The sequence below is a fragment of the Carassius auratus genome, chromosome 45 (assembly GCF_003368295.1).
Source record: "Carassius auratus strain Wakin chromosome 45, ASM336829v1, whole genome shotgun sequence".
Classification (NCBI taxonomy): Eukaryota; Metazoa; Chordata; class Actinopteri; order Cypriniformes; family Cyprinidae; genus Carassius; species Carassius auratus.
This window is the reverse complement of record NC_039287.1, coordinates 3,448,736-3,468,623: the sequence shown is the minus strand read 5'-3', so window position 1 is coordinate 3,468,623 and position 19,888 is coordinate 3,448,736. Positions and strand designations below refer to the sequence as shown.

Sequence of the window (19,888 nt, the reverse complement as noted above, 5' to 3'; positions counted from 1 at the left end):
TCATTAAAAATGTGCTATTACAACATATTATTGTCACCAGTAGATGGCAGTCATCACTCACAAATGTAAACCTCAGAATTACAGCTGTATTATTGAAATTATTGGTACTTGTAACTGGTAGGCTTAATCAGCGAGGATCTTAAAACCCTTCAGATACAAACTTCTTTATTTCTTTCTTTCTTTTTCTCCATAACTTGGAAAATCCAAAAGTATTTAGGAGCTTAATGTCTTTGAACTTTACCAATAAAAATGATCATTTAAATTAAGAACATCTCTCATCTCCATGTCTATATCATACCTAGAACCTGCTTGCCAAAACTAGCAAAACTTGATTTACTTTTGCACCTTCTACTCACAAAAAAAATGGTCCAGTAATAAAGATTAATTAAGATGAGTCACTTTTTCCAGTGTTGTTGTCCTAAAGCAACATGTAAAAAATAGACTCTCACTGGATGCATAAAGCAATCAACCATTTCGACTCCAAGGCCCCCTACTGTCCACAACAATATTTGAAGCTCCCAGTACTTTTTCAGTCGTTTGTGATTTACTGGATAACAGATCATTTTTATTTTTGAAAAAAAAAATGAAATAATTTCAATTAAATATTCAAAGCTTGACATATCTATTATAAAAATGCCCATCGAGTAATAGCAGTTTAATTTCAAGACTTATCCAGGTCAAGAAAAGTCACCTTTATTAATATAGCGCTTTAAACAAAAAAGATTGTGTCAAAGCAACTGAACAACATTAATTAGGAAAACAGTGTGTCAATAATGCAAAATGACAGTTAAAGGCAGTTCATTTTAAATAGTATCTGTGCAATCATTCGCAATCAAGTCAACAATATCGCTGTAGATGAAGTGTCCCCAACTAAGCAAGCCACAGGCGAAAGCGGCAAGGAACCGAAACTCCATCTGTGACAGAATGGAGAAAAAACCTTGGGAGAAACCAGGCTCAGTTTGGGGGCCAGTTTTCCTCTTACCAGATGAAACCAGCAGTTCAATTCCATGCTGCAGAAAAGTCAGATTGTGCAGAAGAATCATCTGTTTGCTGTGGTCTTGTCCCGCTGGTTGTCTGAGAAAAGGTCTTCACTGGGTATTTGTCTCTGCTGCACATCTAGTTGTCCTGGTCTCCGCTGTCTTTCAGGGCTGTAGAGGTCCTTTCTAGGTGCTGATACGTTCTGGATCCGGGTGACTGCAGTGACCCTCTGATCTGGATACAGACTGGATCTGCTGTCTACGGTGACCTCAGAATAAGAGAGAAACAGACTAATATCAGCATTTACCTAATTAATGCAGCCTAAAAATCCTTTAAAGGCAAGCGTATTAGTGTGTTATGTGTAAACCAGGTTAAAGTCTTTAATCTACAGTAGATTTAAACTGCAAGAGTGTGTCTGCCTCCCGAACAATGTTAGGTAGGTTATTCCAGAGTTTTGGTGCTAAATAGGAGAAGGATCTGCCGCCCACAGTTGATTTTGATATTCCAGGTATTATCAAATTGCCTGAGTTTTGAGAACACATCGGACGTGGAGGACTATAACCAGGGGTGCACATAATATTTTTCAGCCTGGTTCTCATAAGAGAACCTGGAGATTTGGTTTGGTCCTCACACTGCACATAGCATGACCCATGTAAAATGCAACTATAAAAAATTAATTAATGATAGTAATAATATTATAACTATTATCACCTTATTTATTTAGTTTTTTTATATAATAGTAAATAAACTAAATAATAGTGTCTGATAATATTATTAAAAAATAAAAACCAGTCCTAGTATTAAATACAAATGCATTTATTTTAAAGGAAATAAACGTAAAAATAAAATGCGAATATTTATAACTACTTTGTTTGTTTGCCTCTTTAAGAAGAATAGCTTTATGTATTCCCCAATTTTAAGTCGCTTAGGAAAAAGCATCTAAAAATAAATAAACTAAAGCGCTTTCATCATATTCAAACTTAAAATCAGCAGTCTTTTATTTTGTCGGGTTGCCGGCAAGTAAGTATATGTGCTTCCAGATTTAGCGCTGCTAGAGCATCAGGATGAATGTCACAGTTTCGTATTGTGCTTTGAAACGGTAGACATAGCCTAGATTTATGCTTTCAGGTTGAAAATAAAACTTTTATAGTACAGTTTGTCATCTAAAATGGTAATTTTGCATTAACAGCTGTCAACCATGTCTGTACGCAAATGCGCTGTCAGAACATATTTATATTATGCATTTTTTATTTTGGTCGCACATGCGGACCTCTTATGTGCACCCCTGACTATAACGTGGCAAGAGCTCATTAAAATATTGAGGTGCTAAACCATTCAGGGCTTTATAAGTAATAATCAAGATTTATGGTCATACTTCCTGGTTCCAGTAAGAACTCTAGCTGCTGCATTTTGGACTAGCTGGCGTTTGTTTATTAAGCTTCCAGAACAACTACCTAATAAAGCATTAAAATAATCTAATCTTGAGGTCATAAACGCATGGATTAACATTTCTGCATTTTACATTGAGAGCATAGGCCATAATTTAGATATTTATTTAGATGGAAAAATGCTGTTTCACAAATGCTAGAAACTTGGCTTTCTAGGTTATTACATGCATAGATTTTAGGTCCTATAATTAACACCTCTGTTTTTTTTGTTTTGTTTTTTTCAGAATTAAGCAGTAAGAAATCACTCGTCATCCAGTTTTTTATATCGACTATGCATTCCATTAGTTTTTCAAATTGGTATGTTACCTGGGCCGCAAAGAAATATTGAGCTGAGTATTATCAGCATAACAGTGAACACTATACCATGATTCCTGACATGCATGTAAATCGTGAAGAATAATGGCCCTAGTACTGAGCCTTGAGGTACTCCATACTTCACTTGTGATCAATATGATACCTCTTCATTCACTGCTACGTATTAATGGCAGTCATATAAGTACTATTTAAACCATGCTAATGCATTTCCATTAATGCTAACAAAGTTTTCAATAGTGTCGAATGCAGCACTAAAAGAGAGATACAACCACAATCAGATGATAACAGCAGGTCATATGTAACTCTAAGGAGAGCAGTCTCAGTACTATGATATGGTCTAAATCCTGACTGGAAATCCTCACAGATACCATTTTTATCTAAGGAATATAATTGTGAGGATATTACCTTTTCTAGTATCTTGGACAAGAAAAGGGAGATTCAAGATCGGTCTATAATTAACTAGTTCTTTGGGTTCAAGTTGTGTTAATTGGATGAGAGGCTTAATAACATTTAAAAAGTTTATACAATTCTTCCTCCATATAATAGAGAATGAGTGGAACTGTTCCTCAGGGGGTCTATAGTGCACTGATGTGTCTGATGTGATACTGTAGCTGACGGCTGCATGGTTACAATTTTATCTGTAATAGTATGGATCTTAGAAGTTAAGTTTCATAAAGTCATTACTGCTGTAATGTTGGGAAATATCAACACTTGTTGATGCTTTATTTTTCATTAATTCAGCCACTGTATTGAATAAGTACCTGGGGTTATGTTTGTTTTCCTTAACCGTAAAGGAGCAACTGTATTTAAAATGCTAGAAAAGAGAGAGTCCATATTTTCTGTTACATCATCAAGTTGTTCTGAGGTTTTGGATGTGCTAAGGAATTGGGATACATCAGGAAGATTACTTACAAAGCAGTATTTTGTGGTAGAAGTGATGGTTCTTCCATACTTGTAACAAAGAAGTAGAATTTACAGTTTTAGCTTAAGAAATTAAAATTATTCTTTCTCATGTTTTCTCTCTCTCTCTTGCTCTCTCTCTCTCTGAACAGCAGGCATCCTTCTTCAAAGAAAAAAAAACTGTTAAAGTAAAAAATAAAAGAAACGTAGATTAAAATATAGACATCTTGATTTTTCATCCTTTTTGGCTTATTTAATGCCTGCTAAATAAAGTCCCCCTTGAATCTTGCTGTCTCGTTGGAAATTTGCTGAGCCTCCTAGGTGGTCCCCGGCCCCCTGGTTGAGAACCACTGCAGTAGAGGTCATTCTCATAATATGTTATAAATACTCTACTGGCTGATATACTGCTCATTTGAAGTATCTCTATAGATGAGCTTAAGGCTACGTTTTATGAATAAATTAATTAGGTTATTAATCGTGATACGTAGCCTTTAACAAAGCATAATAAAACTGCTCAGCGAAACAGCGTTTGGGTCACCAGTATTCAAGTGGTTCTTCACCTTCTACTTGAAATACGATACACTACACAGGTTTCACTGTATTGTAATCACGCCGTTGAATATGAGGACTGCACGGCAGCTGCTTGATAATAACGTGAGCGTTCTACTTTTGTCGCGTCGCGCGCTCGTAGACACGGTGTTCAGCTCTACATGTCTTTCCACATCAAAGGGAAATCACACAAGTTCCAACAGTTCAGCAGTGGGAGGCAGCCAGCGCTTGAAAGGATCATTCGCCTCCAATGCACCAAAGCAAACAAACACTCTTGCCCTCGGAAATTGCATTTCCATGAACCGCTCTATGGATAAAAAGCGTCCTTGAGTGCAGTCGGTGTTGTTTGCGATTAAGCTCGATATGTCTGAAAATCAGCCTCTTTACGCTCTACTGTTCTTAACTTCACTCTTCAGCTCCGCGTGCTCACAGGGGACACGATTCGTTCATTCAGCTGCTCTAGATGCGGATGGGAGATACAACATTAAGTGGGGGTTTAACGAGTCCACGATAACTTTTGAAGTAGAAGTTGAAACGAGGGGATATATAGGATTCGGTTTGTCACCGACCGGTGCGATGTCCTCGTCTGATATCGTGATAGGTGGTGTGCTCAACGGAAGTCCATATCTGATGGTAAGTGCATGCACCTTTGGGTTTGAATGCATCTCACATTCAGTGCTGAATGCTGATTATACAATTAGAGAACACTGACTCACAACTTAATATTAATCTGCGGAATTTGATTTGTGCAAATTATGTTGTTAAGTTGTAAGGCATTTGTGTCTTATTTAGCCTTATATTTGTTCTAACAAAAATAGTTTGGGATGGATCTATGATGAATAATTGTAATAAAAAAATACAATTAACATGTTTGCATCCATCCAATTAACTTCTACAACAATAATATAATGGGTAAAAATAAATACACTTTTATTATATTCCATAGTGCACTGTGTTTTCATCAGGAAACAACACAGTTCACATTTCACAGTCGTTTGCATAATTACATATTTACATTACAGCCATTCATTGTCATTTGGGCAACAAATAGCATTTTAAACTACATTTAGACACATCCCAAAATATGAAAATTAATTTGCACTCCTTTGGATCACAAAATCTCTTATTATTGCTTATATATTGATAGAATTTGTCATTATTACTTCCTTCATTTTTTTGTACAGTAAACATGCTATGAACATAGAGTTTATTCTAAAATTAAATATATATGTGTGTGTGTGTGTGTGTGTGTGTGTGTGTGTTTAAAGAGTGTGAGCAACATTAAAGACCACTGTCAAACATTTAAATCTGCAGTGAGAGCTTTTTGCATCCTCAAATATTTTGCACTGAGATCATCCACTGACCCAATGACCTGCCAAAATCAGCTGCCCTGTGACCTGGATTTTATTCAGACAGTACTCACATAAACACTACTGTTTCAAATGCAAGCAGGTCAATATTTAAATACATCCACACCTGCTGTCCATATTCACCGCACACTATAATCTCCATCCAGCTGTAAACTGTATGATGAATACAATATAAGTTTATGATTAGTTTTCAGCACTGCACTATTCATCAGCATTGTGTAATGAAGGCTCATTTATATCGATACATTTCTGTTTTAGTTTTGTAAGCATGAGTCATGACATGTTTTGTTGCAAAACATATTCATACTGCTGTCTGAATGTATTGGAAAAAATAGGACATTTTCCTGTGCAGCTAACCAAACATTCAGGTCAAAGGGTTCTCAAATGTGACCACATGCACATGCATTTACTCACACAGTCTATAATCTATAAAAATACCTTCTTTTCTGATTCAGACTTTTCAAAATGTTCAAACCTGAGATGGACTAACTTCGTTCCTCCTCACTCTGTTCAGGACTGCTATACAGACTCAAATAGAAAGGTCCATAAAGATGCGCTGCAGAGCTATCAGCTGCTGTACGGCAGAGAAAATGACACACATACTGTCCTGGCTTTCAGCAGAAACCTCCAGACCTGTGATGACAATGACAAAGTCATTACGGTAGGTTTGACTGCATGCATCATCACATCTGCTTCCAAAAGTATGAAAGAAACATCAGCGGCAAGGTTTCTTTATCCAGTTTTTTGGAGCATGCACAAAACCAAAACTTTTTAACGGGACTCTCAGTAGTAATTGCCTTCTGTTCGGGGGAAACAATAGTACAGTGTTTTATCCAGGAGTTAAATAAACTCTCTTCCCTAAAATGTTGTCAAATTATTACTTATATAAGAAGTCTCTTGCACTTAAGTCTACAATTACCCATAATTTGTTACTCCGCAGGGCAGTACTGTGAGGGTGATCTGGGCGTTCCATGAGGAGGACGTGGGAGTTTCAGGACCAGTCTACCATGGGACGAACAGAGGCAGAAAGAGTCTGCGATTACTCAACCCTGGAACCAGCTCCAGGATCCCAGCAGGAACAGCTTTCTTTGACCTTCTAAATGAGGAGGTGAGGAAAGTGCTAGGAGTGACCGAGAACTGATTAGCCCTAGGCAGTTTTGTCTATTTTTGCATGCTTAGGAATCACGGTCCTTGTGGTTACATATGAATCATTTTTAAATACACTCTTTTGCTTCCTGATTGGGTATTTTTAATGAAAACAAGGCCCCTATTATGCCTGTGGGATACTGCCAAACACCAGAATTTATAAGAGTGTACATATTTACAACTGCACAACAAATACTCAGCATTGAATAGAAAAAAAAAACGGAAATTGGATCAATAAAATGCCCACACTCTCCAGTCCACAATGGAATATTTCAGCTTGTTGCTGACTGCTACTTTTAACCGTTTTGTGACTGATGCAAACCTTTTAACCAAAACTTTAACATATTCAAATATTGTAGGTTCCTGTACCTCATAAGGATACAACATACTGGTGTCAGATCTTTAAATTTCCAGAGCTGAAGAAGAAACATCATATAATCAGAGTGAGTGAAAATACTGTTTACATTTTAAAGCATGCCCATCTTAATCAAATTATAAAGTTTAAAAACATTTACATGCATCCAAGACATGATATACAGAAATTATTATTCCAGAGATGCATGCTTAAGAAATTGCAGGCTTATGTGTTGTCAATTAAACACTCCCTGTTGTGAAGTACCTTCTACTATCTCAGTTCATTTCTTCCATACTCACATTTTTTGGCTTTCTTGAAGCTTTTGCATTTTCCTCTGTCTACAGTTTTAAACCGATTCCTGTCAGTCGAGATAACCCTAAATTAAAGCAGCTCAACTTCAGTCAAGCTTATATTTTAAACAGTAGCTACATATATAGTATATATTTGCTGATACAATAACAATAATTATGTCAGGATAACTATCGTCGAAATGATTGACACTTAGCATATAGTTTGGTTTTGGTGGTATGGTTCTGTTATGGGTAAAAAAGTCCCTGCCCATCGATGCAGCCTGTCATGAGTGAGCAGGGAGAGCAGCTATAACCCTGCAGGGTAAACAGAACAGAACAAGCAGATATCATTATTGTTCCTAATGATCTTTTAAGTGTAAAACATTATTCAAGATAAAGTGAAGAAATATCAGAAGCCAACTCCTGACCGTGGAGAATGGAGGAGTTGGGGATGGAGGAGGGTGATTTGCTCCTGAGCAAGCGATAAAGCTGCTGAATAATTCTGAATAGAACTTGATAGAACTTGCCTGTGATGGGCGTCATATTCCTATAGGTAGATGTGGATCTGCTGAGAGTCAGTCAATGAAAGCTTGACTCACGTGACCTGTCAGAACTAACACTATACGCTTCATTTTGCATAATCAAGTCAGAAAGATAGTACAGCAACTCAAATTGGTGAATCATTTTTGAGAATATGGGAAGGGGGATCACTGCGAGGAAACCAATTTACAAGAATAAATCGAACTTTACAATGCATCCGTCACATGTATGTTTTGTTTTGGTTTTGTTGTAGTTTTCCTTCTTTGACCTAGTTTTTCCTATTTTCCTGCCACTAGTTTGTTATCTTAGTTATTCGTTGATTTGATTAGTGTCTGCACCTGTTTGTTTCAGTTTATTTAAGTCCTGTGTTTTCTTCTGTTCCTTGTCAGTTCTCATTACATGGTTGTTCAGTTCCTGTTTCCAAGGGTTTGCATATATTAAACTAAATTGCTGCACTTAGATCCAATCTCTCAACTTTATTTGAGAATGAATCAGATCCAGCTCTGTGATCTTTACAGATTTAATCACTGTCAGTGCGAATACTGAACGCAGTTTTGGTAAGCGTGTTTGATTATTCTTTCAGCATTTAATGGCAAAAGAAGCTATTATGAGAAATGCTGAACGACTTTCATGCTACTGAATAAGTAGTGTCACCATTTTTGTGTTACTGTTGTTATTCCGTGGGATGCTAAGTTTGCTAAATATGTTGCTAAATTAGATTCCTTCTATGTGATTTCATTTTTTTTATTATTATTATGTTTTAGCTCATTTTGGTTGTTTTTACATGGTTTATTTAGCTACAGAATCTTGTCACCTGCCTCTGTTTAGATCTCTTTCTGTCTCTCTCGCTCTTTCCCTCAGCTTCTTTTTTTGTTTCACCTGCTTATTATTGTCTTTTGCATCTGCTATTATGACGTGTTACTGAAATTATAGTCTCTTTCCCAAGATGAAAGAATCTTCCCATAAATAAGCTTTTCAAGTTTTCTTAATTAGAGGCAGAATAGGTACTTTTATCGTATGATAAAATACTTGCATTAAGCATCATTCTTTTCGGCCAATTTTTCAAATGCACTAACCTTTCATTTAAATTAATTTTTGTCACCATTTTATGCTCATGTAAAATTCAGCTCCACTTATTTTAGTGAGAAGATAAGTGAAGATAAGTGCTGCACATGGAGAAGTGAGCAGTTCACATTATAAATGGAACCCATTTACTGTGCTGCAGTGTTCAGTATGTAATGTGCCGGATACAAAGACTCTACAGTGAATAGACTTGTGCGTTGTCTGGGTTTCACGCGATAATGAAACATACAGACAAGTGCACACTTACACATTCTCATATTCACTACATGCATGTAATCTTTACTCATGGCCTAAATATTGCTTAGGTACATTTATTTTGACCATGTTTGAGTTATTACATTTAGCCTCCAATTAATCTGTCATTAACATCAACTGAACACAAATCAGTAAAACCAACGAGTGAATAATTATTGTGACCCCATTTTGCCCTCTTTTCCTGTCCTCTCTGCGTACTGTACAGTAGCCTGGTATTCGGAAAGCTCCAGGCTGTTAAGCAGATGCCAGCAGCTGCCCCATAACCACAGCAGTGTCTGGATGTTTTATGCACTGTTCCTATTCAGTTTCATGGAGCAGATGTTGAACTGTCAAACAGGAGCAGATTTTTTTAGACACTGCTCTCACTGTCTATATTCAGGCCATATTGTCACTGTCCTTATTCAGTCAAAAACCTCATGCTATGTGATGCCAGAAGAGGCTATCTGGGTGTACTTTATACATGAAACTGTGAAGCAAAAAGGCTTGTAAAATGTGCTTTGTAAAATATTTATATATATCTATCTATCTAGCTATCAATCAATCAATCAATCAATCTATCTATCTATCTATATATATATATATATATATATATATATATATATATATATATATATAGTTGCTTTGATTTATATTTTAATATTTATTTTGACATATTATAGATGATAGAATAAATGCATATTTATTCCGTATTTAAAATAGGATTGTGCTTGTAGTAATTGTCACAAATGTTGGTCAACCAGCTCATTTTCTGGGCTGTGAAGAACAAAAATACCGCAGTGCGACATTTCTAAATAATTTAGAATGAGATGATAAAATGTTGTTACTTTTATAGCATGAAAATGCAATACAGCCATGTGCATGAAATCATACTGTTTAATGTTTTACAGTATAATGACAACATTAGCATTATATGGATAGAAAGATCTGAATCTGTGATGGTTTTAGAAGATGGATGGATCAGACATACTGTTAATGCTATTACTCAATAAGCTAAATGTTCATTAGATTTTAGGGCTTCAAAATAAAATGGCTCCCAATGAGTAAAAAAAAAAAAAAAGAGTAGGTGGAAGGGAAATAAAGGAACGTATGAATATTTACTCAGCCACTGTTTAGCTCGGGGTCCCACTCCTTCAGACAGAGACCCCTGGAAGATCAGGACACAGTTCACTCTGTTGGAAATGCTTTTATTTAGAATTCCAGTTCTGACAGAAGAAGCCCACTGTGAGGAGAAAAATAATTCTAAAATCCCCCACATCCTAATCCAGAGATATCCAAGCTAGTTTTAGCTCAACAATCCACGTACAGAGTTTCCTTGTAGAAGATCAAAATAGAGTGGTTTAAAAAGATAACCTACTTTTATCAAATCTTTACAGCTGATCCCTTTAACAAAGCTTGGACATTGTAATGGAAAGTGTTCCTGTTTTGAATTAAATAACTTGGATTCATTTAATTGCAACTACATTAAAGCAATACTTTCACTATATTATATGCACTGCTGTACAAAAGTTTCTAATTAGGTATTTAAAGACATTACTACTTTTATTTATAAGCAGGAAACATTCAAACAAAAGTGACAGTAATAAATAAATTCAGTTTTTTCACAGGAATTAAAACGGATTACAAGGATTAAATCTAATCATTCACAATAATAGTTTTTACTGTATTTTTGATCAAATAAATTCATCATGGATGAATATGAGAGACTTCTTTCAAAAATATAAACAAATCTTACAAAGTCCAAGCATTTGAATGGTAGAGTACACCGATTAAATATTAATCAGGGTTGGGTTAATTTCAGAATTTATGTAAGAATTTGTTGTTGAACTGGAATGATAATTGGTGTAACCAAAAGACCATTTAATTTAGTGAAATTTGTGACAAAATATAAATAATGGCAAGAAATGAACAATTTTGACTAATTAATTGTGTTCATTCTCTGATATATAGATTATAAATTCAACACTGTTGAAATGACGCCATATATTAATATAGATATATATCTTGATATATACCATAAAAAGTGTTAATTTTACAGCAGTACACAATGTGCAATACATAGTTTGACATATTTATTGAAATTTATTATTTAATTTTCAGATTTAATATATAACTATATAAATGCATTATAATAAATAAATGCATTTTATAATCACTTAGTCCTTCATAATAAGGTTTTCTTTACTGTTAAGTGAAATTTAAGCACTTTTACTACTTACAGTATTTGAATTGAATACCCTTTTAATTCCTTAAATTCAAATATTAAATTCCTTATCTCAGTTCAAATTCAGAAATATAATTGTAATACAAAAGGCATCCTCACAGCCCTGCTGTTCATATGTCTCTCTGTTTGTTGTTGTTTTCAGATAGAGCCAATGATTCAGAAGGGTCATGAGAATCTGGTTCATCACATTCTTCTCTACCAGTGTGACAGCAATCTGAACAAGAGTGAGATCAACAGAGGACATGAATGCTACCATCCAAATATGCCAGACTCCTTCTTCACCTGTGAAACCGTCCTGTTCGCTTGGGCTATTGGGGGAGAGGTGGTCACTTCATATTCATTTCAAGTTCATATTCAGTCTAATAATAAAAAGAGTTTTAGATATTGAATAGAAACTGTTTTTATCCATTGTAGGGCTTCACCTACCCTCCACATGCTGGAATGTCTATAGGAACCTCAATAGACCCAGTCTATGTACAGATGGAGATTCACTTCGATAACCCATCTTTACAAAGAGGTTTGTTATGATACTCTTCAACAGTTTAAAACCTGCCTCACTTGCTGCCCTAAGTCGTTTATTGTATTTTATGTGTCTGTGCATGAAGTGATTTGTAGTCTTCATAGTATATTACGGTAATTCTCAGCTACTAAATAATGAGCTTTGAGTCATGAACCTCAGAGCTGCTTCAGAGTTGAGTTTTGGTCTCGCCACAGGTATAGTGGACAGTTCAGGCCTGCGTTTGTACTACAGCCCCAGCCTGAGGCGCTATGATGCTGGGGTCATCGAGACAGGAGTGTGGGTCAGTCTTTACCACATGCTGCCCCCAGGCATGCAGGATTATATTACAGAAGGGCACTGCACACAGGAGTGTCTCCAAGAGGTGGGACCGCAAAAAAACACAGGCATTATCGTGGTTATACTCAATTTATACTTTATAAGATAATATTTGAGACCTACACTAATGCTGAAACATCAAATTAAAACTATTACATTTCTTCAAAAACATAAAAATGGCTTATTAATTCCTAACCTTTGAATGCTAGAGCAATTTTCTCAAAACCCAGACCAAAAAGACATGAGTATAACATGTGTCTCTTTTCCTGTAAGTCATTAGACGGTGAGATGCCCAGTGGAATTCATGTGTTTGCGGTTCTGCTCCATGCTCACCTGGCAGGACGGGCAATCAAAGCCAGACATTTCCGCCAGCAGGTCGAGCTCCAGCCACTAGCCTCAGATGATCAGTTTGATTTCAACTTCCAGGAGTTCCAGCCGCTCAGCCAGGAGAGGATCATCCTGCCTGTCAGTCAGAGTCCATTTCAGTTTCATAACCTTCATTGCTCCCTCTGAGGGTGAAATTGCTGTTGCATTAATCATCATCAGATACAGTGAACCTCACAGTTTACGGTAATGATTCATGGAAAACCTAGAAATAGCAGGGAATTTCTAAATAGTGAATTCTAGGCCTGGAAAAGTCATGAACAATCAAATGGTCAAAAGGTGTGGCTGTCTGAGGTAGGCTACATAAGTACACTCTTTTCACTATGTTTTAGTGGTGTGTACCTGCGTGTCAATAGTGGTTAAGCAATAAAATCTGTTCCCACAAATTTCCAGGAAATACAAGCACTCCAGAAATCATGGGTTTTTAAATGTAGACATTTACGCATAAAGGCACAATATAGTGAACAGACTGTGCTTTTATACCTCGCAGTCTCACTTTCATTTGGATCAGATTACCGGCAAATATGCCTTTTTTCTGACTAAAGTCATAAGATTGTTTTCATTGCTCCGAGTTTGTAGCTGAGGGATTGGTAGTGTTTTACCAGTAAAGAATTGAGCAATTATCATTATCTGCTCCAGTGTCTCAGCCATATACAAGCACTTTGTATTACCTAAGAGTGGTGTAATAAATTCAACATTTAAAGAGCACACACTGTGCATCTGCAGGACTGGTGTCTGATTAAAAGGGCCCACAGGCGAGAGGTGACTCATGTGTGAGTTGTGACTTGTTATCCTGTTCTGACAACAATCAGTGAGTTTATACTCAAATGAGTTTCATTGGCCTGTTCTGTTTTGACAAGCACCCAACAGTGAGCATAATAGATGAGCAAATGGTTTTTGTAATTCACTTTTAATGTCTGTGTGTTAACCCACATGTTTTTCTGTCACCAGGGAGATTCTCTAATCACTGAATGTCGATACAACACTAAAGGCAGAATGAACATGACCTGGGTGAGATTAAGGCTTGTAAAGCCTTGTTTGCTTCTACTGACAACAATTATACAGATTCGTGTCATATTGTTTGGCTATAGGTTTTCTGGTGGATTATACCAATTATAGAGTTTTTCATGATAGAAATCCTGGTTAACAGCAAGCTTATTCGAACATAATAGAGCTGTTCAGTCATGATGTCCAATATGTAGGCCATTTTAATGGCTAATTTTACAGTTTCCTTTGGGAATGTATAAAGGGATTTTAAAATAGCATTATTTTTTTTTTACTTTCTCATTTTATCAACTTAGTTCACCCAGAAATGGTGAACTAAGTTCACCCTGGTCTGTCTTTATATGCTCAACTTAAATGCTGTTCCAAACCTGAATGACTGACTGACTGACATACAGCTTTGGAACAACAATTCAAGACAACATTTGTATTTTTGGGGAGCTATCTCTTTAAATTACAAATAAGCTCAAATTTTAATTGTTAAACTGTTATGCTATTTAAAAAATTAAGAAAACCACTGCACAAGAATGCAAATTCTGAACAGAAACATGCCTTTGAATCGGGCCTGTGCATGCTCTTGGCTAAACACTGTGTCTGCAAACAGCTGCAGGTCTGTGGAGATGGATCCAGCTGCTGACGTTTTCCCATACACATTCAGCCGCACTCCTGAGCTGAGCTGCTTTTCCTCTGTAGACAGTCCATAGTCTATAAACGTCATGGCCAGATCACTGGTGTTTTGGATTCGTATTAGAGGGATCAAGATATATTTGCTGCTTTGTGCATGTCAGTTCAGTTTGCTCAGTACTGGGCATAATTTGTCACTGGCCTCTGGCTGTAACAGTGCTACAGATGCATTATGTCGGTGTAGTATTTCAAGGTTTTGACCCTAGTAATGTGGAATTTCTTTCTTTCTTTTTTTTCTACAGGGAGGTCTTAGTACTCGGGATGAGATGTGTTTGTCCTATCTGCTGTACTACCCCAGGGTTAACCTAGCCAGGTGTGAAAGTTTACCAGAAATCACCGGCCAGCTTAAATTCATTGGGGTCAAAGAGATCCAGGAGCCTGTTATGTAAGTCTGAGAAACCACTACAGTGAAGAGGGTCTTTGTTAGTGGCAAATACACGTATTAAACTCATAATGATGAATAAGTGCATGTAGCTGTAGTATGACTTCATTGTTTTATCTCAGTATTAATTATTATAATAATCCCTTTTATACCCAAATTTATATTCTGTACGTGTTAGAAGTACTGTAAGAGATTTCATGCAGCGTCAGTCCAAAAATATACCAATTACCTGACAGACATAGTATGGTTGTATTAAAGGGATTGTTCACCCAAAAATTCGAATTCTTTCATTAATTGCTAATACCCTAATGTTGTTCCAATACCTTATGACTTTCATTCATACTCGGAACACAACTGAATATATTTTAAATGAAATTTGAGAGGTTTCTGTCCCTTACTTAACAGCCTAATCAACTTTCAATTCGAAGGCCCAAATATAGTAAAAACATTATGGAAGTAGTCGATGTTACTCCAGTGGTTCAACTGTAATTTTCTGTAGCGACGGGATGCTTTTGTGCGTTGGAGAGTCAAGAAAATAATGTTGAATATAGTCTGGTCCCAATATTTTCTAAATTACCTAAATGTCAAAATTATTACAATAATAATTTCATAATTACAGTATCTTTATAGTAAAATTTTAAAACTGAGCATGTCATCTCATTATAATGGGTCATATTTTTCACCTATGAAAATTAACCATTGTTAATTTTTGTAATGGTTGTGTATGTTATTGTCTACCATAGCTCCCTCTAAACCTATTATAAAAAGATGTGTTTATTTGTCTGCTAAATTAAGAACTGTTTACGAGTGCTTGTTTGAGAGGGTTATGGGATCTCCATTTAAATGAGTAGAAAGACACTATCAGTCATAACTTCTGAAGAGAAATAATGCAGACACAATAAAAGATGAATCTTTCTAGTGAGATCATATCAAGTTCCTGTGTTCGCGCACACTTTCAAATTAACTAATTTGAAACTTTTTAAGTACTTTGAAAGCCTCTGTGTTCCACTATAAAGCTCAAAGTATACTTTGGTTTTTACACTTACACTGACTAGGGTATGTTTACAGTGCGTGATGTGAATTTTGTCATCAGCACAGTACACACACACACACACACAGTAAATGTTTTAGACCACATGTACAATGTACACACAACTCGAACATATGTACACTTTGAATTTCTTTTTTCCAAAAAGGTTGCAACACTTGCCCAAACCATTATTTCAAAGAACAAGAGCAGCAAACACAATAGACACGTTGACAAGTTGACGAGTGCTTGTTTGAGGGTATTAGATACCCACAATCTTTCTAGTGTGCATTTGTTAAGCTATTTCCTGTAAATGTTAGAGACTTCAAAATCATTATTCGCTGTAGGTTTAAAAAAATTAGAAGAATAACAAAGTCAATGGAACTTACAGTAGGTTATGAAACAAAGAAAAAAGAGACAATGGGAGAATTAAAACAATGGAAAGAAAGTTAAAAGCACAAAAAAAGAAACCAACTTGAGACAAAACTGTGACCTGTGAGAGACCTTCCAATTGCAGTTTACTTCACATATAACTGGCGTCACTATCCTAGACCCTTAATAGCTAAACAGCGATTGATTGATCATGATGGCTCACCGGATGATTAGATGATCAAATGAGAGTAATTGTTTTCACCTATCCAAATGTTCTGGTTGTCATTTCAACAAGAGAGCTTTACAAGATGTGCCATCTTTCTCCCATCAGAAAGTACAAATTGTTTGTTGGACCCAATGCAACATCTGGAAGTGGTCATTGTAAAATGTGTTTGTCAAAAAGAAAGACACTGAAGCCACAAGGCCGTCAGACAGATGGTATCAAATCCTGTTCATCCCTCTTGCGATTACATTGCTGAGATAAAAATAAATAAATCTTAACGACTTCTCTCCTTTCACATGTTTCTAGATTTTTAGTTGTGCTAAACTTCATCCCTGATTGGAACATGACGTCTGTGGGCATTATAACACCACTGTTGTATAACCCATCATGTTAGCAACGTTCAAACATGGTGGTTCTCCAACAGTTATCCATAATGATAAGTACGTCTTGGCTAGTTTTAGGAAGAACTAGTTTTCTGAGATGTTGTCGCAGGCACAGTATAGATATAAAGACTTACTTTATGAATTTTAAGGTATGTCTCAAAGCAGTTGCGGCTCCCAGGTTTGTGGGCGTCTGGTGAGCCGCTGATGTTTTGTATAGATTCCATTTACTATAGAGAAAGAGACGTGTGGTTTGTTATGTCCGCACATGTTTGTGTGTGATTTTGCATGTGAGTGGGTGAATATATGTTTTGGACTGACGTGTGTGTGTGTACGTCTATAAATGAAAAACATCTGAAGGGCCCTGCTGGTGGAGTGTGTTTATTCGACCCCCTGAGGCTCACAGCAGTATTGTGCTCAGATGCTGGAATAAAGGGGGATTATAAGGGGATAGATCTGGCAACTCTAAACAGATTTAGTTTCAAAGCTCTGCCCCAAGCGCCCTCTGTCTTTCGATCACCACACACACATATAAAGCTCACCGAGCAGATATGGTTCCCCCAGGAGTATCTTTGATCAGTGAGTAAATTATTGACACTCAAAACATCATATATGTTATGGGGAATACAGTCAGTGGTACCAAATAAATGTATGAAAAATCATATCTATATATTTTCAATTTCATAATTTCACAGATGAAGTCAAAATTATTTCAGAGAAGCTGGAAAGATGATTTATTACCTTTATTTACAATTGCAATTTATTTACACTTAAAATCTAAACTGATGAAAGAAGTTTAAATGTACTTACCTGGATCAATTTGAACTATGATTTTTGTTTTAATATTTGTAGACATAAAAGCCAAGCAATGCAATTACTCCCGTACCTCTGTTGGAAACTATTGGAAAGACTTCAGAACTAGATTAGAACTGATTACAGAATTAATATCACTTTGGAAGTAAGGTATTGATATTAAACAAATGTACTGAACTATCTCTTTTGCTCTTTGAAGAACCTGGCCCTTTGTTATTAAGAGTCCTAAGAAATACAGCAACCTCTCCTTCACGGAAGCCATGGACAAATACAAGTGGACAAGGAAGAAAGGGAAAGCATTCAATGACATTGTTCGCAAACTCCCCATGAACGTTCGCTGCTCCAAGATTGGCCAGGATGAGTGGTCGGTGAGTGATTCTGTATATATTTTCAAATATATATATTTGGCCAATAAGGCATCTAGCACATATAGCGATGTGGATGCAGAATAATACAAAAAATAGTTTTTTCATACCAAAGGCACGTTAAGCATGCTGTTCACTGTCAGTCAGCTTTTGTTCCGTGAACAAAACTGAAAAAATAAATAAATACCGAGTGCACAAATGCATTATAACGTTTGGGGTCAGTAAGATTATTATTATTATTTTTTAATTATTACTTTTATACTTCATTTAAATTGCAATAATATTTAGAAATATTGCTGTTTTAACTGTATTTTTGATTGATTGAATGCATCCTTGGTGAGTATGAGAGACTTCTTTCTGACCCCAAACTTTTAAACTGTAATGTAGCTCATTCATGTCAGAAAGTTGATTCAGGTTATTTCTGTCGCAATTAGATTCAAGGGATGATCATCTCTCCTCCAGAGCTGAAATCAGAGCAGACGTCTGCTGATGTCGTGGCCTGCAGGAATGTCTCAGAGATTCAGTGTGGACACTCCATGCTTCTGCTCCTCATTGCATGTCTCTTGCTCATACTACAGACCTGCCTACACCTCTAATGTCTGCTGTCATCTCAGCCCCCTACTCATAAACATAGCCTAAATGAAGTTTATCACTAACACTGATCACAACTGTGCTGTATTCATGAAGGATGGTGGCATCATGCATACTTCACATGGAATATCCTTGGTTAGCGGATACTGCGGTGTTGAACGTCTTAGCATAGTTGTAAATTTTAATAATCATACCACAAGTCTGAAATAGGCTGTCACACTCCAGCATACCACAATTTATGTCTTCTGGGTTGTAGGGATAGTTTTAGATAACTTTAGTCATCATTTACTCACCCTTTGTGTCATGCCAGTTTTTTTTTTTTTTTTTTTTTTGCTACAATCAGTTAAAAGTCAATGGGGTCCACTGTTGTGTTGCGCCAAAGTCCCTTTAAGACAATGTCACTCTGTGGCCATCTTTTATTGCAGCTCCTGTCTCTTTGAATGGGAAACATCAAATTCTCCAAAAATGTTCGCCATGAGCTGTCTCTAAAATTTTGTTTCTTTTGCTCAAATAGCGTAAAAAAAGCCTATTTTTCAGGCTAGACCAGCAACGCTGTTTCTATAACAACCGGGACTTCTAACGGTAGCTGCACTCTGACTTTACAGATTAGCGACTGGCTATTTTACTTAGAAGGCGGGGCTTCGTTCTATAGAGCGGCCATATTGACTTTCATTGTAAGGACAAAATCATGCTATAATGCAGGATTTCTCAAAAGTTGTGTAAATTTTTCAATACCTTCCTCTCAGTCACATTGGTAGATTTGTTAAAAGTTAAAAAGTTACAAATTTCCTTTAAAAATGTACTTACAAGTGAAAATGTGTTTAGTCCAGAGCTCTGCGAACTGTGTTCCTCTCATTATAAGCTAAATATTTGTTTCACAATGGAATACTGGCATTATATTCAAAACCATTACATTTTATAATTTGTCTTTTTAAGCAATAAATGTTTATTTCTTGTAAATATTTACAGACTTATTATTGTATTTGAGTTTTTAATGAAAAGACACAGACTCATGGCAATTTAAATTACACATGTATCTTAGTAGGTAAAGATGTTAATTGTGTCTTTGCATTGTTTAATTTAGTTTGCTTGCTTGTTTGGTTATGGTTACCTTGTTCATTCGAAAATGAGAATTATTCTTTCATATAAATATAAGGAGAATATTTTACGAATGTCTTAAACAACCTCTTCTTCAAGACCAGAACTAGCGAGGATGTATTCTACAGTTATTTGCAATGGTAAAGTTGAAGCTGAATGGATGTGATTGTTCTGAAGGCTCACAGTAGATTTATCCAGTGTTACAGCGGGGTACTGTAAGCCCACTGTTAGCGCCTGGGAGTCCCTGGTACAGCAGGGAACATCTCTTACTAAGGCCTCCAG

The 19,888-nt window shown here is 36.2% G+C and overlaps 1 protein-coding gene across 1 annotated transcript; it reads left to right on the top strand.

Moving 5' to 3' along the window:
- The first annotated feature begins 4,258 nt into the window (after window positions 1-4,258).
- Window positions 4,259-19,468, top strand: LOC113062941 (DBH-like monooxygenase protein 1 homolog). Its single transcript, XM_026233040.1, has 12 exons — window positions 4,259-4,823; window positions 6,075-6,221; window positions 6,501-6,668; window positions 7,066-7,149; window positions 11,593-11,772; window positions 11,865-11,967; window positions 12,165-12,331; window positions 12,559-12,750; window positions 13,621-13,680; window positions 14,598-14,740; window positions 17,752-17,920; window positions 18,352-19,468. The coding sequence occupies exons 1-12, from the start codon at window positions 4,554-4,556 to the stop codon at window positions 18,511-18,513; spliced, it is 1,845 nt and encodes a 614-aa protein (XP_026088825.1). The 5' UTR covers window positions 4,259-4,553; the 3' UTR covers window positions 18,514-19,468.
- Window positions 19,469-19,888: the final 420 nt, after the last annotated feature.